Here is a 17,177-nt window from a genome sequence, read left to right on the forward strand (position 1 = left end):
AAAAGAAATCCATTTAAAAATACAAAGGATGAGCTCCTAATTCGGGAAGAACAAAGTAAAAAATGAAACAACAACTAAACCTTGACTATAACCTGACCTTTTAGGATTCTACATTGACAAAGAAGTCTTTCATTGTCATGCAATCCGAATATTTCTTCCTGTTCATTTAGAGGGGTGAGGTTCTCCATTCCTTCTTGAATTTCGACTAAACAAGTTCCACAATTACCTTCAGTGCAGCTAAAAGGAACACCAATTTTCTCCCCAGCTTCAACAAGAGAGTGGTTTGCTTCCACTTCTACACTCTTTTTACCATTACTAAGTTGTACCATTTTAAAAAAAACTTTTGAGCTGTAAGCCGGATTCTGTCGAGGGAGTTTATTTGTCTAGTTTAATGATCACTCATTAAATCCTGCAATCTACCTAGCTTTATATAGTCAACAACTCTAATTAGCATATTTAATCTTACTCCGGATGGGGTTTACAATACCAATTTTATTACTAAAACTGTGGGGGTCTCTTACACCTCCGTTTCACCATTACCTATTTTCTTTAAAAAAAGAATATTAAGGCTGTTTACTTTCTGTTGCACTTTCCGTTTCTAATTTCTTAGAACCCAGTTATTAGCTGGCATCCTTTGTTGAAGGAGTCCGGACTTTCCTCATTCCAATTTATGAAATGCAAACTCCAACTCAAAAGTTATTCTTAAATTATAAAATGAAATCACTAAAAAGTGTTACTTTACAAACTTTGTTTCTAAGATGGTTTGGTTTTAAGAAATCATTCAAGAAGAGCCAGGTGAAAAACGGATATTATGATCGGTGTTAATGTGATGAATTTTCGAAGTCGTATTTTTGGATAAATAATTTAAGTAAAAATTTTTTATATCGCAATTCTTTTAAAATATAGTAAATTATTTTGATGTTATATTTAGTCTTAATGAATTGGGTGTCTCGATTTATTCGCTTAAAGAAAAAGTTTCACGACTACTTTAAACAAATGTCAGAAAGAAATAGTCTTTTTTTAAAGATTATTTTTTTGTTTTCCATTCCTTCTATTTTATTTTATCTTGTTCCTAATGAATACATTGAAAGAATTAAACTTTTAGGTGAGGAAATCTATTCCCAAAAAGAACCCTATCGAGAGATTTTTCTTCAAGGTCCCTTTAAAAGTAAAGGATTAATCAAAACTGAAAGAATCTTATCTTTAAAGGATTTGGTGAAAAAAGCGGGGGGGTTAGAATACGGCTTTTTTTATAAGAAAGATCTTCTTTTAACGATTTCTAATCAACAAAAAGAATTAGATGCAACTGCTTTTTTTTTTAAAAAGAAGCGCTCCTATGATAAAATAATTAAAAAGAGGTTTAATAATGGAGAAAAAAAAAACACTTGGAGAAGACTTAGGTATCGATGAAGATGTTGGTCTAACAGCTGAAGAAATTAAGGATATTGCTGATTTAGATATTCAAGAATATACTGACGGTATTGAAGATACTGAGAAATTTGACGAATCCCAAGACATTCATTTAGATGATGATTCTGATCTTGAGAAACATGTTGAGGGAATAGATCTTTCCCATTTAGATGAAGAAGTTAACTGGGGTTTGGAACTGAATCCTGCGAAAAAAGCTGCTAAGAAAAAAACTAGTCCAAAAAGGGAAAGTTTTATGGTGTCTAAAAAATCGCTTCAAAAACCTCCATCTAAAGTTACAAAAAAAGCTAATACAAAGGTTGTAAGCTCATCTAAACCTAAAGTTCGAATTCAAACATATTCCAAGCCTACAGTCTACAAGGATATTTTTTCTGATAAGACCAAAATGAAAAATCTTTTTCAACAACTTGATAAGATGTTAGCTGGATTGCCTCAAGAAAAAGTCAAGCAATTTGCTTGTTCTAAAGAATATGAGTATTATATCGAAGTTCTTAAGAAGTTGAATATTTAGAATTAAGATGTCGCTTCGTCAAAAAAGTATTGAAGTTCTTTTTCAAGAATTTATAAAAAAACATGGATCAACTTTCCAAGTCAATCATTTAAAACTAACCACTCATTTAAGTCTTCAAAATATTCTTGTAAATCAAGAAAAACTAACTCTTTATCAAAAAGCAATTGAAATGTTTCTTCATTTGGAAAGAAAAGATTATCTTAGTAATGCTACATCTATTCATCAACTTTGTGAAAAGATTCGCGCGGCTTTTTCTTTAAAAAATTTCTACTTTCTCCTTATTAACTATCAGGAAATGAAAATTGATTTAAGTTATCACTTCCCTCAGAAAAAAAATTATCTACCTTTAAAGATTAACCAAGCCTTTTTAAATAAAATTCAATCTTCCCTCCATGATACCAAAGTAGTGGAGGGGTTGAAGACTTTTTTTGATATTGACTTTGAAGACTTGATTTTTTACAAATTGAAAAAGAATAAAAAAGTATTGGCTTATATTTTCTATAAAAACTTTCATAATTCTCAATCTTTTCTAAAGGAAGATTATCATCAGATATTCGAATGGATATTCTCTTCTAATGTAAATGAAGCAGAAAAAAATGAAGAAGCGACAAAAAAAGTTGATAAAAAGAATCCACCAACTATCAAAAATAGTTATTCAAAAACTACACAGGTTCCCAACAAGAAAATTTATTTTTATCAGAAGCTTACTTCCTCTCTTCACCGTTTTTTAAGTGATAATCCTAAAGAAATCAAGGAAGCTCTTAACACTATGCTTTCATTGGCCTCTATTAAAAAAGTAGTACTAATTGAAAAAAAAACACAAAAAATTCTTGCTTACTCTAACGTTTTTCCGAATAAAACTAGTATCGAACAGTTTCCTGTTGATCTGAAAAAAGAATTTAGAGAGGAAGAAGAAAAGAACTTAGCTAGAAAGATAGATGTGGACTCCCAAAAGTCACTCTTGGTTTTTTTAAAAAAAAGTATTCACCCTCAAAAAAAATCTTTAGACCTCCCTTTTAAAAACTATATTCATAGCATTGAGAAGTTGCTTCTTAGACTCTTTAATGATTTCAAGTTAGAAAAGAAGAAAAATCCTTCTAGCATGACAGTGAAAAAATTAAAGAATAATTCTCAAAATGAATCAACGCAAATACCAAACAGCATTCAAAAGAATATTAATGAAAAAATTATAAAAGTTAAGACAAAGAAATCCAAAAAGAAGCCAGTTAAAATTACAAAGAGTATACCCTCAAAAACTATAAAAATTAAGATCAAAAAATAAATGGTTTTGCCCATTCTTCAACTTGGTAATAAAGTTTTGTTAAAAAAAAGCAAGTCTATCAAAAAAGAGGATCAAGGAGAAGAATTGGAAATATTAATTGAGAATATGGCTGAGACGATGTATTTTCACAAGGGAATTGGTCTTGCTGCTGTTCAAGTAGGTATTTTAAAGCAATTGTTTATTATTGATATTCCTAAAGTAACTAATGGTATGATGGTTTTTTTCAATCCTAAAATCAAAAAAGCATCAAAAAATTTGCTAGAGAATGAAGAAGGTTGTCTGTCGATACCCGATGTCAAAGTAAATATTAGGCGACAACATTCAATATTGGTTCAATATCTCGATAGGGATTTCAAGATCCAAGAAAAAATTTTTGATGACATGCTTGCTGTTTGTTTCCAGCATGAACTAGACCACTTAAATGGCATCTTATTTTTAGAACGTATTAATAAAAGGGATAAAAAAAATGTGAAAGAACAGCTTGTAGAGCATTATCCTAATGAAGCCTATGAGGCAATTGCCTTATCATCTAGGTCTTATGGACAAACTTAAAGGTGAGCCGTGTTCGAATCAAAGACGATTAAAATTAATTTTGTTTGCTTGGGCAATATTTGTCGATCTCCTCTTGCGCAAGCTATTATGGAAAAAGAAATTACAGATAAGAATTTATCCGATCGATTTTTTATTGATTCATCTGGTTTAGGTAATTGGCATGTCGATAGTCCGAGTGACAAAAGAATGATTGAAACCGCCCACCAGTATGGTTATCCCATGACACATAGAGCGAGACAATTTTATCCCAAGGATGGGGAGTTGTTTGATCATATTTATGCGATGGATGAAAGCATTCATCAAGGTATCTTGGGAATAATTGATTCCCAATATTACTCCAAAGTTAAAATGTTTCGAGAACATGATAAAGATGCAAATAAGAATGTTCCTGATCCTTATTATGATGCTTTGGAGGGGTTTGAAAAAGTTTTTCAAATCGTTAAACAAAATTGTGAATTAATCATTCATCAATTTATAACTAAATATTCAATTAGAGAGGTAAAATGAAAATACTTATCATCATCGGTAGTCAATCAGATTTAACAACAGTTAATAAAACAAAAGAAAGATTAAATGAATTTGGGATAGAAGCCGAAGTGAGAATTGCTTCAGCTCATCGTACTCCATATAAAACAGAGAGTTTGGTGAAACAAGCGGAAGAACAGGGACACGAATTGATTATTGCTGCTGCAGGTTTAGCAGCTCATTTGCCTGGAGTTTGTGCTGCCCACACCACTCTTCCAGTGATTGGCATTCCTGTAGAAAATGGTCCCCTAAAAGGTGTTGACTCTCTCTATTCGATTGTAATGATGCCTCCAGGGGTTCCTGTGGCTTGTATGGGAATTGGGAGTAGTGGTGCAGATAATGCAGCTATTTTCGCAACCCAAATCCTGTCTTTAAAATATCCTGAATTGAAAGAAGCATTAAAAAAGTTTAAGGTGCAGATGTCTGAAAAGGTAGAGAAAGCGGATCAATCCTTGTCTTAAAGGATGACTTTTTCCACTTAATATTTATAATTATTAATTAGTCCATGAAGTCTATAAGTAGATGGATTCCCCTATCATATGGGCATATAGGTATTGAGTAATTGTCTTCTTTTGATAGAAAAAATAACTTTCGACTCTAAAATTGTTTTTCGAAATCAAAAAGTAATGAGAGGAAAAAGTAGCACAAAAAGAGAATTTTATTATACAATTTAATTCCCACTCAGGGAACTCTTTTCTACAGGTATAAGCCCAATTCCGCCAGGATCGGAAGATAGCAACGGTAAGTTTATATTTGTCGAGAGAAGATGGTTGTCTGAGTGGGAATATCATGACCTATCAAATCATAGCAAGGAAATATCGGCCACAAAATTTTAAGCAGGTTGTTGGTCAAGATAAAATCATGACCATTTTAAAAAATGCCCTTGAAAGTGATCGCATTGGGCAAGCCTATTTATTCTCCGGTCCAAGGGGGGTAGGCAAGACCACGATGGCAAGAATATTGGTTAAATTTCTTAACTGCGAAAAAACAAGAAATTCAATTCCATGCAACGAGTGTACAAGTTGTTTAGAGGTTAATAAGGGAACTTCTCTTGACTATCTTGAAATTGATGGTGCGTCGAATAGGGGAATTGACCAAATTCGAGCTTTGAATGAGCAGCTTAATTTTGCTTCACCGCAAGGAAACTATCGAGTCTTTGTGATTGATGAAGTGCACATGCTCACCAATGAGGCTTTTAATGCTCTTTTGAAATCTCTTGAAGAGCCACCTCCAAAATTTATTTTCATTCTTTGTACGACTGAAAATCATCGGATTCCACTTACCATCCGTTCTCGCTGTCAACAGCTATTTTTTTCGGGTATCGATTCCCACTTGATTGAAAAGCATCTTGAAATGATTCTCTCCAAAGAATCCATTCCTTTTGAAATCGGCTCACTTTTTAGTCTAGCAAGAAAATCAGAAGGCTCTATTCGGGATGCTGAAAATTTATTAGAAAAGATTATTGCTTATAGCAATCATCAAAGAATCACAGAGAATATTATTCAGGAAGTATTAGGAGAAACACCCATTGAAAAAAAATATGATTTTCTTACTTTTTTGTTAGAGCATAAAATTAAAGAAAACTACCAACTGTTTAAACAGTTAATGATGGAAGGGTACAGCCTCAACGAGTTCCTTTACAGTTTGATAGAGACGCTTTCTAATCTTGTTTATTTTAAATCTGGAGTACATGATTGGAAGTCTTTAGAAATTTCGCCTGAAGAATTAGAAAAATTAAAAAAATTTGAAAATCTTTTTACCACTAATGAAATTTTCTCTCTCACAGATATTTTGTTTGACTTCCTTAAAATTTTTAAAAACTCTTCCAATCAAAGAATGATTACTTATTATCTTTTGTTAAAACTTCACCGTTATCAAAAACTAATCACTCCGGAGGAGTTGAAACAAAACATATTGGAATTATCTAAGTATGTTATTCCTGATGAAAATTTGAACAACAAATTGAATCCAATTAAAAAGACAGAAGAACCCTTGTCTATACCCACTAAATCAAAAAATTCATCTGAAAAAATTAAAAAAAAGGAAGAGAGTAATTCACAAAATAGTATCTTAAACAACTCTATTAACAACCCAAGAAAAAGTATTCCTAAAGAAAATAATATTAATAAAAATACAATTGTAGGAGAATGGACGCGAGAGAAATACCAAAACATCATTGAAAGTATAAAAGAAAGTGATCATGAATTATTTGGCTATTTGATGGACTTGCCTTTTCAAAAAGTTGAGAATGCCACTTTGCTTTTAGTGAATCAAGGAAACCTCCCTCAAGAAAAACTCAATATAGTGGAAAAAAGACTATTGGGTTTAGTTCAAGAAAAAGCGAAATCTTTAAATGTTGAACAAATTTTTAATGTCTCAATAGTCGAATACATTGTAAAATCTAATGTAGAATCTAACTTGGAAAAAGTAAAAAAGGTCTTTCCTCCTTCATTAGGTAGGTAAATTTTAATAACTCAATATCAGAGGAGTACTTATGTTTGATATGAATGAATTGATGAAGAAAGCTCAAAAACTGCAGTCAGAAATGCAAAAGAACCAAGAAGAATTAGCTAAGAAGGAATATGAAGCCAGTTCAGGTGGAGATATGGTTGCTGTTAAAATTAATGGTAAGATGGAAATTAAGAGCATCAAGATTGCTAAGGAAATTGTTTCTCCCGATGATATTGAAATGCTTGAGGACTTAGTTTTGGCTGCGGTGAACAGTGCTATCAAGAAGGTTGGAGAAGATAGCTCTTCTGAATTAAAAAACCTCACTAAGGGAATGAATCTCCCACCAGGATTTTTGTAAGCTCACGATGGGTTTTTTTGACGGTGCCTTCAACCTTTTCTCAAGTTGTTAAAAGTCTTAAAAAATTCCCAGGTATTGGACAAAAATCGGCAGAGAGAATCGCATTTTACTTTTTAGAAACGACTCAAGATGAAGTTAAGTTTTTCACTCAAATTGTTAATCAATTCGTTGAAAAAACCATTTTTTGTAAAAATTGTGGTTTGATATCCGAACAATCACCATGTCGAATTTGTTCATCCAATAAAAGAAATCATTCTATTATTTGTGTCGTCAAAAATATTCAAGACGCTATTCAAATTGAGCGTTCTCAAAGTTATGGGGGGATTTATCATGTTTTAGGCGGTCTTTTATCTCCTTTATCAAATGTTTATGAAAAAGATTTAAAAATTGAAGAACTCTTAAGAAGAATTTGCGATCATCATCAACATAAGAATCATCAAGTTAAGGAAATTATTTTTGCTTTTGAACAAAGCATTGAAGCCGATACCACTATTCAATTAATCAGTGAAAAAATTCAAAAACAAAAAGGTAAGCAATTTGCCAATCCAATTACTTTCTCAAGAATGGCAGTTGGGATACCCATGGGAACTGGGTTGGAATTCATTGACAAAAGTACTCTCAAACAATCTTTAAACAATAGGTATTCTTTAGACAAAAACTAATGCAGAAAGTTTTTTTGGCTGGAGCGACTGGATCTATTGGACGAAATACTCGTTACTGTATTAAAGAAATTAACCATTATTACAGGAAACATCATAGAGACGATAAACTCTTTTCTGTAGTTGGAATAGTCGCACGCGATAATCTTGATGAAATAAAAAAAATAATCGAGGAATGGAGTGAAACATTAGAAAGTCTGGTTTGCACGAATGAAAAAAATCTTGAAGTAATTCAGAAAAGCTACCCGAATATTCGTTGTTTTAATAATATTCAAAGTTCTATGGAGCAAACTTCTTTTAATGTGTTAATTAATGCTTTGGTTGGTAGTGTCGGATTAGAGGCGACCTTGTTAGGAATTCAAAAAAAGGCCAAGATTCTCCTTGCTAATAAAGAAAGCCTAGTGATGGCAGGGGAGATAATCAATCAATTGTTAGAAAAATACCAAACTAAACTCATCCCAATTGACAGTGAGCACTCGGCTATTTTCCAATTAATCAATCGGTTTGGACATTCCAACATTAAAAAAGTTATTCTAACAGCCTCTGGTGGTCCTTTCTTTAAGAATCTTCCAAGAAAACCAAGTGTAGAAGAAGTTCTTAACCACCCTAATTGGAAGATGGGAAGGAAAATTACTGTTGATTCAGCCACTATGATGAATAAAGGACTTGAAGTCATTGAAACACATCACTTATTTGGTCTGCCATATGAAAAAATTGAGGTGATTGTCCATCCTCAGTCCATCGTTCATTCTTTAGTACAGACGGTGGATGGGGAACAATACGCTCAAATTGGATCAACAGATATGCGTCATCCAATTTTCAATGCTCTAACTCATCCAGAAATTCTTCCTAATCGATTATCTCCATTTCAGTTAAATAGCTATCCCAAATTGGAATTCTTCCAACCGGATTTCAAGAAATTTCCAATGTTAAAACTTGCTTATGAATGTGGTAAACGTGGTGGAAGTTATCCTATTGTTATGAATGCGACTAGTGAACAAGCCGTATATCTTTTCTTAGAAAAGAAGATTGATTTTGAAGAAATTTACTCTTTAACAGAAACAATGATCAAACAACATCAAGCTATGGAGATAAATAACATTAAAGAGATTATTTTATTAGATCTAGAGATAAAAAAGAAATTAAAAGAGAAAGTTTTAAAAAATCAGTTTCTTCAACCTTAGAGGAGAGGATTTAAAAAAAAACTAACTTTTATTATAGAACAACAAACTATTTGGATTGCCAGAAATCACAATATCTATGTTTAGGTATTGTAATTAAAACTAGTTCGAGTTATAAGCTATGCTGAATTAATTCCTTGAATTCCAAAAGTAATCAATATCTACTATATATGGAATGTATAAAATAAAAGAATTAACCGAGCAAAGCTAAAACAGTTTGTAATTGAGCATTAGCCTGAGCAATCATAGCTATATTGGCCTGATTAACAATCAAATTTTTAGTTAGCTCACTAACTTCTTCAGCAATATCAGTATCTCGAATTACACTTTCACTCGCAATAGCGTTTTCCTTAGCTATACTTGTTGTAGTAATAATGCTATCTAAACGAGCTTGATAGGAGGCCAAGTCATTTCTTCTTTGAGCAACTGCACTTAAAGCTAAGTCAACTTTCTGTAAAGCATCAAGTGCCAATGTTGGGTTGCTCAAACTAATTTCATTAATTTGAAGAGCTGTTGAGTTGAAAGTATTAATATAGGCTCGAATAGCATTAGAGTCTTTCGCAGCGTTGTGTCCTATATGAAACCATAGCGACATAAGAGGAACTGAGTCAGCAGTAGGCCGTGAATAATTGCCAGTGAGTAGTTTAAGACCATTAAATTCTGCGTGAGAAGAAATCCTATCAATTTCAGCCACTATTTCTCTTATGGCAAAATTGGAAAATTGCCTTTCTGCATCTGAATAGATGCTATTAGCAGCTTGTACAGCTAATGCCTTAAAATTCTTTATTAAATTATTCACTTCAGATAAGTATCCATCTGCTGTTTGCAACATGGATAGAGCGTCAGTGGCATTTTTATTGGCTGCATCAATACCTTTGATTTGAACACGCATTTTCTCAGAAACAGAAAAACTAGTGGGATTAATTTTTGGAGAAGATAACCTGTCTCCACTTGAAATATTTGAGAAACTCTGTTGAATTTTATTACTTCTTTGTTTTAGTACTCTATTTGAATTAAGAGATGAAATATTGTTATTTATAATCATGTTAAGCCTCGTTGTTAAAGTTTTTAAAAAATTAACCGATAATAATTTTAACTAATTATATCATTTTTTAATGTAATAAAAATAAGTTTTAATACTTTTTTTAAAGAAATCAGTGTTTTTTTATTGAAATTTGATAGAATTTAGATAAAATTTTAAAAAAATTCATCTTTTATAAAATTTATCAAAACGGGATAAAATGGAAATTCTTTCCAATAAACTCCCTAGATGGCTACCTTTTCCTAAAGAAAGATTACTAACGACCACTGAAGAGAGAATATATTCTTCCCCTTTAGACCCTCTATAAGAGTAAGTACTTTGAATGTAGTAGTCTTTACCACCATGCTTACCTAAGTATAATAATATATGGGTCGGTCCTGGAATATAAGCAAAAGTTAGTAATGGTTCTAAATAATTTTTCGCTTTAATATAATCTTGCTTAGTTTTTATATCTTTTTTACTGTTTAATACCTTTATTTGCTGAGAAGAACTTCTTGGCAAATCAATTCCAAATGAGCGATAAAGTCGATAGAGAAAAATTGAACAGTCAGTACGATTATTCCCACCTCCCCATAAATATCCTGTGTTAAGAAATTTAAATGCTTGCTTGATGATATTTTGATAAGAAAAATCTAAATATTGGTTGGAAATTTCACTAGTTTTAATGTAATAAATGCCTAGCTGAAAATTCTTTTCGGGAATATAAATAGGTGTGAATTCTTCAAGAGAGTTGAAATCCTTATAATAAAACCTGTTACCAATCGGTAAAACAATGTCAGTAGCATAGTTTTTATTATCAATAGGTTTTTGATAAACCTGAGACTCCACTTCTAAAACAACACCTTCATTGTCTTGGTTTATAAATTCTCTGACTTGTTTCCTGCTTCCGATGGCTAAAAAATTTTTTTTTATCCAGCCACGGGAAAAAATGCTTTCAACATAAAGCCATTCTTGATCTTTGGATTGATGAATAATTGCCACAGGAGAAAAAGGAGGGAGGTGGGTTTTTTTAAAAATTTCAAAGTCGTGATCGCGTTTCTTCCTAAATATTTTAAGATCAGTCGGAAAATACCTTAGTTCACTATCCTTGTGTAATACAATCCCATAAGATACCTTTATCTTTTTGATATTTTGAAAAGCAGAGTAGTTTATGAGGTCTTTTAAATATTTTGAGAATTGAGGATCTCTCCTTCTAACTCCCTTTAAATCGTATTTAATATAGGTTCTCATGAGTTTTAAATCTTGGTCAAGGTAATTTTTTACCATTTTAGCGTTCAGGTAGTTTCCTAACACCAGAGGATTGAGAATGATTTTTCTTGACAAGTTTTTTTTGTTAAAATCTTTAATTCTTTCTTTGGACCAAATAATTTTTTGGGGATGATTTATTTTTTTTAACCAAAAGTAAGGATTAAGAAATTGTTTCTCAAAACCCTGCAAGGATTCTTGGTTGATTGTAATTTTTTGATTCTCTTTACCCTGGATAAATAGAAATGACAAAATTAAGAATTTTAGTAAAAGCAAGAAAAAAAACTTCGAAAAAATTGTTTTCAAAGTTAAAAATTAGAAACCACGAGACTTTTTAATTTTTTGGTAAGCTTCGTTGATAATTTTAAATTTTTCCTCTGCTGATTTACGAATATTCTCCCCTAAGTGAGCAACCTTATCAGGGTGGTTTTGAAGGGAAATTTCTCTAAAAGCTTTTTTTATTTCTTCATTGCTTGCAGATTGAGGAATATCAAGTACACGATAGTAATGGACTATATCATGTTCTTGATTACCATACAAATTTCTCATTGAATGAAAAACATGACTTGGTATTTTTAGTAAAACAGCAATCCTTGACAAGATGTCTATCTCTAAACTGTGCGATTGTCCATCTGAATTGCTTAAACCAAACAAAAAGTGGAGGAGTTGGTTTTTCTCTTCAGTTAACATGCACTGGTTGATTTGATCGCAGACTTCTTCTAATGAGTATTCTTTCTTTTCAATATCTCTAAGAAACATCATCATTTCTTGAACTTCCTCTATCTGGAAATGTTGAAGAAGGAATTCTTTAACATACTCAATCTCTTTAACGGTTATCCGATTGTCTGCTTTCATCACTTTGGAAGCGAGTATTAACATGGAAAAGATAAAATCAGAATGGGTAGTTTGTTGTCGACCGACCCTTGGTTGAGAAGATTGATCTAATTTCCCAGCTAACCACCAACCAATTAAACCACCGATCGGCCCTCCTAATGACCACCCTAACCCTGCTCCTAAAATTCTTTTAAACATGCTTTATTGTAAATTTAACTTCCAATATTGATCATTTAATTCTATTTCGTAAACCCCTTTATTTAAAATCAATTCCAGTTGAGGAAGTTTGTTGCCTTGATAAATAGTTTGGCCATTTTGGTCGTTTATTTGTAAGTTTGAAAATTTTTTAAAAAAAAAACTGTACTGATCGTTTTCATTTTTCACCGAAAAAGAAGAGAAATTAATCTTTTGTGACTGACTGGTTTCAAATTCGTTTGAATCTCTTGTGAGTCCGGTTTGTGAAACCCATTCAAATTCTTTCCCAGCAATTAATTCTAATCCTTGGTCAATTCTTTTAATAATCACTTCAAAAAAATTAACGGTCTTTTTTTTAACTGGTGTGAAGGAGGGTGGCTTTATAATTTCATCTATTTGCTTTAATTCATTCATAGATTGATAAAAACGGAAAACCTCTTTTGCTTTCTCTTGGTCATCTCCTATCCATTCTGAGATGACTTTGAAATTTTTTTCTTCGAGAGCTTGATGGATGGATAACAATTCTTGTTCTTTCATTTGAATTTGCTAAGAGATTTGAAATTGTAACGTACAGATGAATTCATTTTGTTCTGTTAAAAACCACTTTGGAAAGACTTTTCTCCAAACTTTTCCGGTAATAAACGATCGTATTCGCTATCTTGGTTTCATTTTGATTCAGAATTGTTGCTATATTTTTAAACGGCGGAAAGGCAGAAATAGTTTTATATTTTTTTAACAATGCTTCACGCCGATAGTTAATCTTCTTTTCTAACTGTATTCTTTCCGTATTAGATAGGGATTTTTCCCTTGTTTGAAGATCTAAAATTTCAAAATAAATTTTATTAATTTTTTCTTCTTGTTTCAATTGGAACATGGTTTTTTCAAAAATCTTACTCTTTAAATCATCGATTTGAGATAAAAGCTTCATGTAATCCTTACCAGTAAAATCTTTAAGTAAAACATAGTCATCTTCCGTGAAATAGTCGAAATAATATAGCTTTATTACCAAGTATCTAAAAATACCTTCCTTAGGGTTAGGGAAAACTTGACTATCTATGGGGGGGCTTTCCATAAAACTATCTCTTAAAACAAGTGACTCTTCCATTGATTCCTTAAAAATTTCTTCGTTTTCTGAATAAATGACTCTTTCTTTACGGTTTTTTTGATATTGGAGGAAATTTAAATAATATGTTCTAAGTCTTATTGAAAGGTAGACCGAAAAACTTGCCAATTGGGAATTGAATTTTTTTAAAAAAATCCGTCTTTTCTCAAAGACATAAAGATAGAAATCTGAAATAGTATCTTCATCTTTTTCTCTAAATGCGAGGGTAGGAAAGAAACGAATATAGAGTGAAATTTTCTCCCATAGTAGATCCAGTAAGTCTTCTTCTCCTTGTTGAAATTTTTTGACAATATCTCCTAATTTGTCAAGATGAGATTTATGGAATCTATCCATTAATTTTTTTGTTTTATTATAATTTGTTTATAAATACAAGTCAAATGAAAAAATTATAACATAATCGATTTTTTCAAAATTAAATGAATTTTTTTAGATTATCTTCTTCGACATAGAGTCCCATCCGCTCCTCTTGTAAAATACACTCAAGATCCCAATTGTTTTCTTCCCTAGCTTTTTGAATTTTTTCATTAATTAATGCCTTTTTTTTCTTAAGGTATTCTTTTTTAAGAATGACGACGCGGGTATTGAATTCTTCTTGGATATTTTGATCCATATTTGTATTAGAATGATTGGAATTCAATTCTTTATTTATTTGGTGAATACCCGTTTTCTTTTTTATTTCCTCTTCGATCTTATCTTTCATGAAGTCTTTTCTTAAACAATTAGAAGAAATGTATTCAGCTACTTTTTTTTGATTGTCGTCATTAAAAAGATTGAGAATGTCTTGAAAAGAAATGTGTATTGCCCCACTTAAACTTAACAAACGGCTATAGATATATTTAGAAAGTTGGTCGTCTATGCTTTCAGATAAAATTACTGATGAAGCTGGTTTAATGTAATGAGGGTGATTACATAAGAACAAAACAAAACTTCTTTCTTTGGTGGCAAGTCTACTAGGGAAGGAGGTTTTTGCTTTAGTAAAACGTACCGTTGAGCGATGTGGAGTTTGATTGTTCTCAAGCCATTTTTCTAAATCGATGTTAAAAGATTGGTCGATTAAACCAGCAAAATTTTTTTTTACGAAATCATCTTGGATGGAAAGATAAACTGGGATTAAATTATGAAGAGTATTTTTTTTTTCAACAGGTGAAAGTTTTTGATGGTTGTTACCTACCAGGTAACGATAAAGGTTCAATCCTTTGTTTTTAAAGAAATCATCAATTGTCTCTAAACTATGCTGATGAATAAAACTGAATGGATCTTCCCCTTTGGGTAGATTGAAAACATTGCCGTCTATTGATAAAGTAGCAAGGTCACAAGCCGATCGCCAAGTTGCTTTCTTGCCAGATTCATCTCCGTCAAAAAGTAAATGAATTTTGTCCACATATCTTTTCAATTTTAAGATATGTTCGAGAGTAAGAGCCGTACCTAAGGGAGCGACTGCTGGAATATTTGCTTTATGACAAGCGATAACATCGAGATAACCTTCCACGACATAACATTCTCTGGTTTGGCTCATTCTCTGGTAGGATTCTTTAAACCCATAAAGGGTCTCTCTTTTTTTAAACCAAGGCGACTCTCTTACATTGAGGTATTTGGGTTCATCTTGTCCAATGGTTCTTCCACCAAAACCGATCACTTCATTTTTTTCATTGTAAATTGGGAAGATAATCCTATTTCTAAAAAATTCATTTGATTGATGATAATTAAAAAAAAACAATGATGATTTTTTTAAGTCTTCTTTAGAGTTTTTAAAGAGATTTTTCGAGTTGATAATTTTTTTTAAAAAACCTTCATTAGGTTTAAAGTCGGGGACAAATCCGACTTCAAATTTTTGAATGGATTTTTTCCCAATTTTTCTTTGCCTTAGATAATTATGTTCAGGCAATCCTCCCTTGGTATCTAACAAGTATTGGTGAAAGACATCCTTAGCCCATAGATTAATTTGTTTCATGTTGAGATGGGGATCCACTTTAACAGCTTGTCGAAATGAAAACCTTTCTGGGAGAGGAATGTTGTAAAAACTAGCAATTCTTTTGACAGCTTCTTTAAATTCTAATTTGTCATATTCCATTACGAATTTGAAGACATCACCCCCGGCTCCACAAGAAAAGCATTTATATAGTTGCTTTTTCTCTGAAACAAACATTGAGGGACTATGGTCATCATGAAAGGGACAAATGCCTACCCACTCCGCCCCTTTTTTCTTTAGTGCAATGCGTTTAGTGACAATATCAACGATATTAGAGCGATTTCTTAGATTATCAAAAAAATTATCGTTTTTCACTTCTTGAATTTAAGATGAATTTATTTAATTGGACAACTTCTTTTAATTGTACAATTAAAAGAATAAGGAATCACTCTATGATTGGAATTATTGGAATGGGGAATATGGGTAAAGTACTGTCTTTGCCCCTTTTGAATTTTATCAACAAAAAGGAAAAAATTGTCATTTTTGATCAAAATTCTTCAGCCTATAAATATTTTAAAAAAAAACCATCAATTAAAATTTGTAAAAATCTTCAAGAATTTTTTCGTATCACTCAAACCATTTTTCTATGTATTAAGCCAAAAGATGCTCAATCTTTTTTTAAAGAAAGTCGTTTCCACCTTAAACCCCATCATGCAATTATTTCTATTTTAGCTGGAGTTAGTTTGAGTCAATTACATCAAATGGTTCAACCATCTCAAAAAAGACTTTCTAAATTAAATCTATCCAAGATTCAACCGAAGTTAATTAGATTAATGCCAAACCTTCCCTCCCAAATTGCTGCTGGCAGTGGTGGATTTTGTTTTAGTAAAAATATTTCTAAAGTTGATAAAGCTAAAATATCCAAAATATTCTCTGTGTTTGGTCATTATGTTGAAATCAATGAAAAACTTTTTGATGCACTGACTTCTTTATCGGGGAGTGGTCCTGCATTTGTTTTTTTATTTATTGAAGCTCTTGTATCTGCTGGACGTCGACTTGGACTCTCGAAACAACAAGCAATGGTTTTAGCAGGGTCGACCGTAAGCGGAGCTGCCCAAATGGTGTTGGCTACAAACGAAGATCCTATCAAATTGGTGAAACAAGTAACTTCACCTGGAGGCATGACAATTGAAGGAGTTAATTGGCTTGAAAAAAGAAAGTTCGTTGATACAGTAGGAATGGCGATTGAGTTAGCTTATAAGAAATCAAAAAAATTAATGGGGGAATAAGCTGTGAGTAAAACTAGAAAATAAATAGCTTTCCAAAACTTCATTTTCTAAGAAAATTCCAAATTAAATTATTATATTATTTTGTCGGCTTTGTCATAGATATAAATATATGAAACAGCTACTCATAAATAATTGTGTATTTTTTGTAGTATCACTATTACTATGTATATTCTGTAGATTGGGGATTTAGCTTTGTCATTAATACATATAAAAATAAATAGAATTAGCGGTCTAATTGGACCCCATTTATTGGTGGAGTCGGATTCAGGATAACAGGTTCCACATGTTACCCCGTTGTATGAGTGGTATACAATAAAGCTATATTTTTGACATTTTGTAATAGTCTTAAAATAATTTTTGAGCTTTTTTATTAAAGCTTCACTTGCTTTTCTTTATTCGGATGGTGAAAAAAATAAATACTAAAATATCTTTAGTATATTATATACTTATAAATAATTAAAAGAAAATAATTGGTAAGGCTTAAAGGTTTTTTAAAAAATGGGATCTCAAAAAATTATACAACCAAAAGATGACTTTGTCATGAAGAATATTGAACAAGAAGGCTTAGGCAAGGAGCTTCATTCAGTAATTCC

General features: G+C 31.7%; 4 protein-coding genes across 4 annotated transcripts; 2 read left to right on the top strand and 2 right to left on the bottom strand.

Moving 5' to 3' along the window:
* The first annotated feature begins 4,276 nt into the window (after window positions 1-4,276).
* Window positions 4,277-4,759, top strand: LOC132565265 (N5-carboxyaminoimidazole ribonucleotide mutase-like). Its single transcript, XM_060229902.1, has one exon. The coding sequence runs from the start codon at window positions 4,277-4,279 to the stop codon at window positions 4,757-4,759; it is 483 nt and encodes a 160-aa protein (XP_060085885.1).
* A 4,381-nt stretch (window positions 4,760-9,140) lies between these two features.
* LOC132565266 (flagellar filament 33 kDa core protein-like) lies at window positions 9,141-9,839 on the bottom strand. The gene has a single exon (XM_060229903.1). It carries the CDS (start codon window positions 9,837-9,839, stop codon window positions 9,141-9,143), a length of 699 nt encoding a protein of 232 aa, XP_060085886.1.
* Window positions 9,840-11,549: 1,710 nt separating this feature from the next.
* Window positions 11,550-12,266, bottom strand: LOC132565268 (co-chaperone protein DjlA-like). Its single transcript, XM_060229904.1, has one exon. The coding sequence runs from the start codon at window positions 12,264-12,266 to the stop codon at window positions 11,550-11,552; it is 717 nt and encodes a 238-aa protein (XP_060085887.1).
* A 3,862-nt stretch (window positions 12,267-16,128) lies between these two features.
* On the top strand, window positions 16,129-16,584 carry LOC132565269 (pyrroline-5-carboxylate reductase-like). The gene has a single exon (XM_060229905.1). It carries the CDS (start codon window positions 16,129-16,131, stop codon window positions 16,582-16,584), a length of 456 nt encoding a protein of 151 aa, XP_060085888.1.
* The last annotated feature ends 593 nt before the right edge of the window (window positions 16,585-17,177 follow it).

This window comes from Ylistrum balloti, unplaced genomic scaffold, assembly GCF_031769215.1.
Source record: "Ylistrum balloti isolate Yb309-2 unplaced genomic scaffold, AGI_CSIRO_Ybal_v1 Utg369708, whole genome shotgun sequence".
Taxonomy (NCBI): domain Eukaryota; kingdom Metazoa; phylum Mollusca; class Bivalvia; order Pectinida; family Pectinidae; genus Ylistrum; species Ylistrum balloti.

Bases quoted from the DNA above. Each gene is read 5' to 3' on its own strand.
- LOC132565266 (XM_060229903.1), bottom strand. From the start codon at position 9,839: ATGCGTGTTCAAATCAAAGGTATTGATGCAGCCAATAAAAATGCCACT.
- LOC132565269 (XM_060229905.1), top strand. From the start codon at position 16,129: ATGCCAAACCTTCCCTCCCAAATTGCTGCTGGCAGTGGTGGATTTTGT.
- LOC132565265 (XM_060229902.1), top strand. From the start codon at position 4,277: ATGAAAATACTTATCATCATCGGTAGTCAATCAGATTTAACAACAGTT.
- LOC132565268 (XM_060229904.1), bottom strand. From the start codon at position 12,266: ATGTTTAAAAGAATTTTAGGAGCAGGGTTAGGGTGGTCATTAGGAGGG.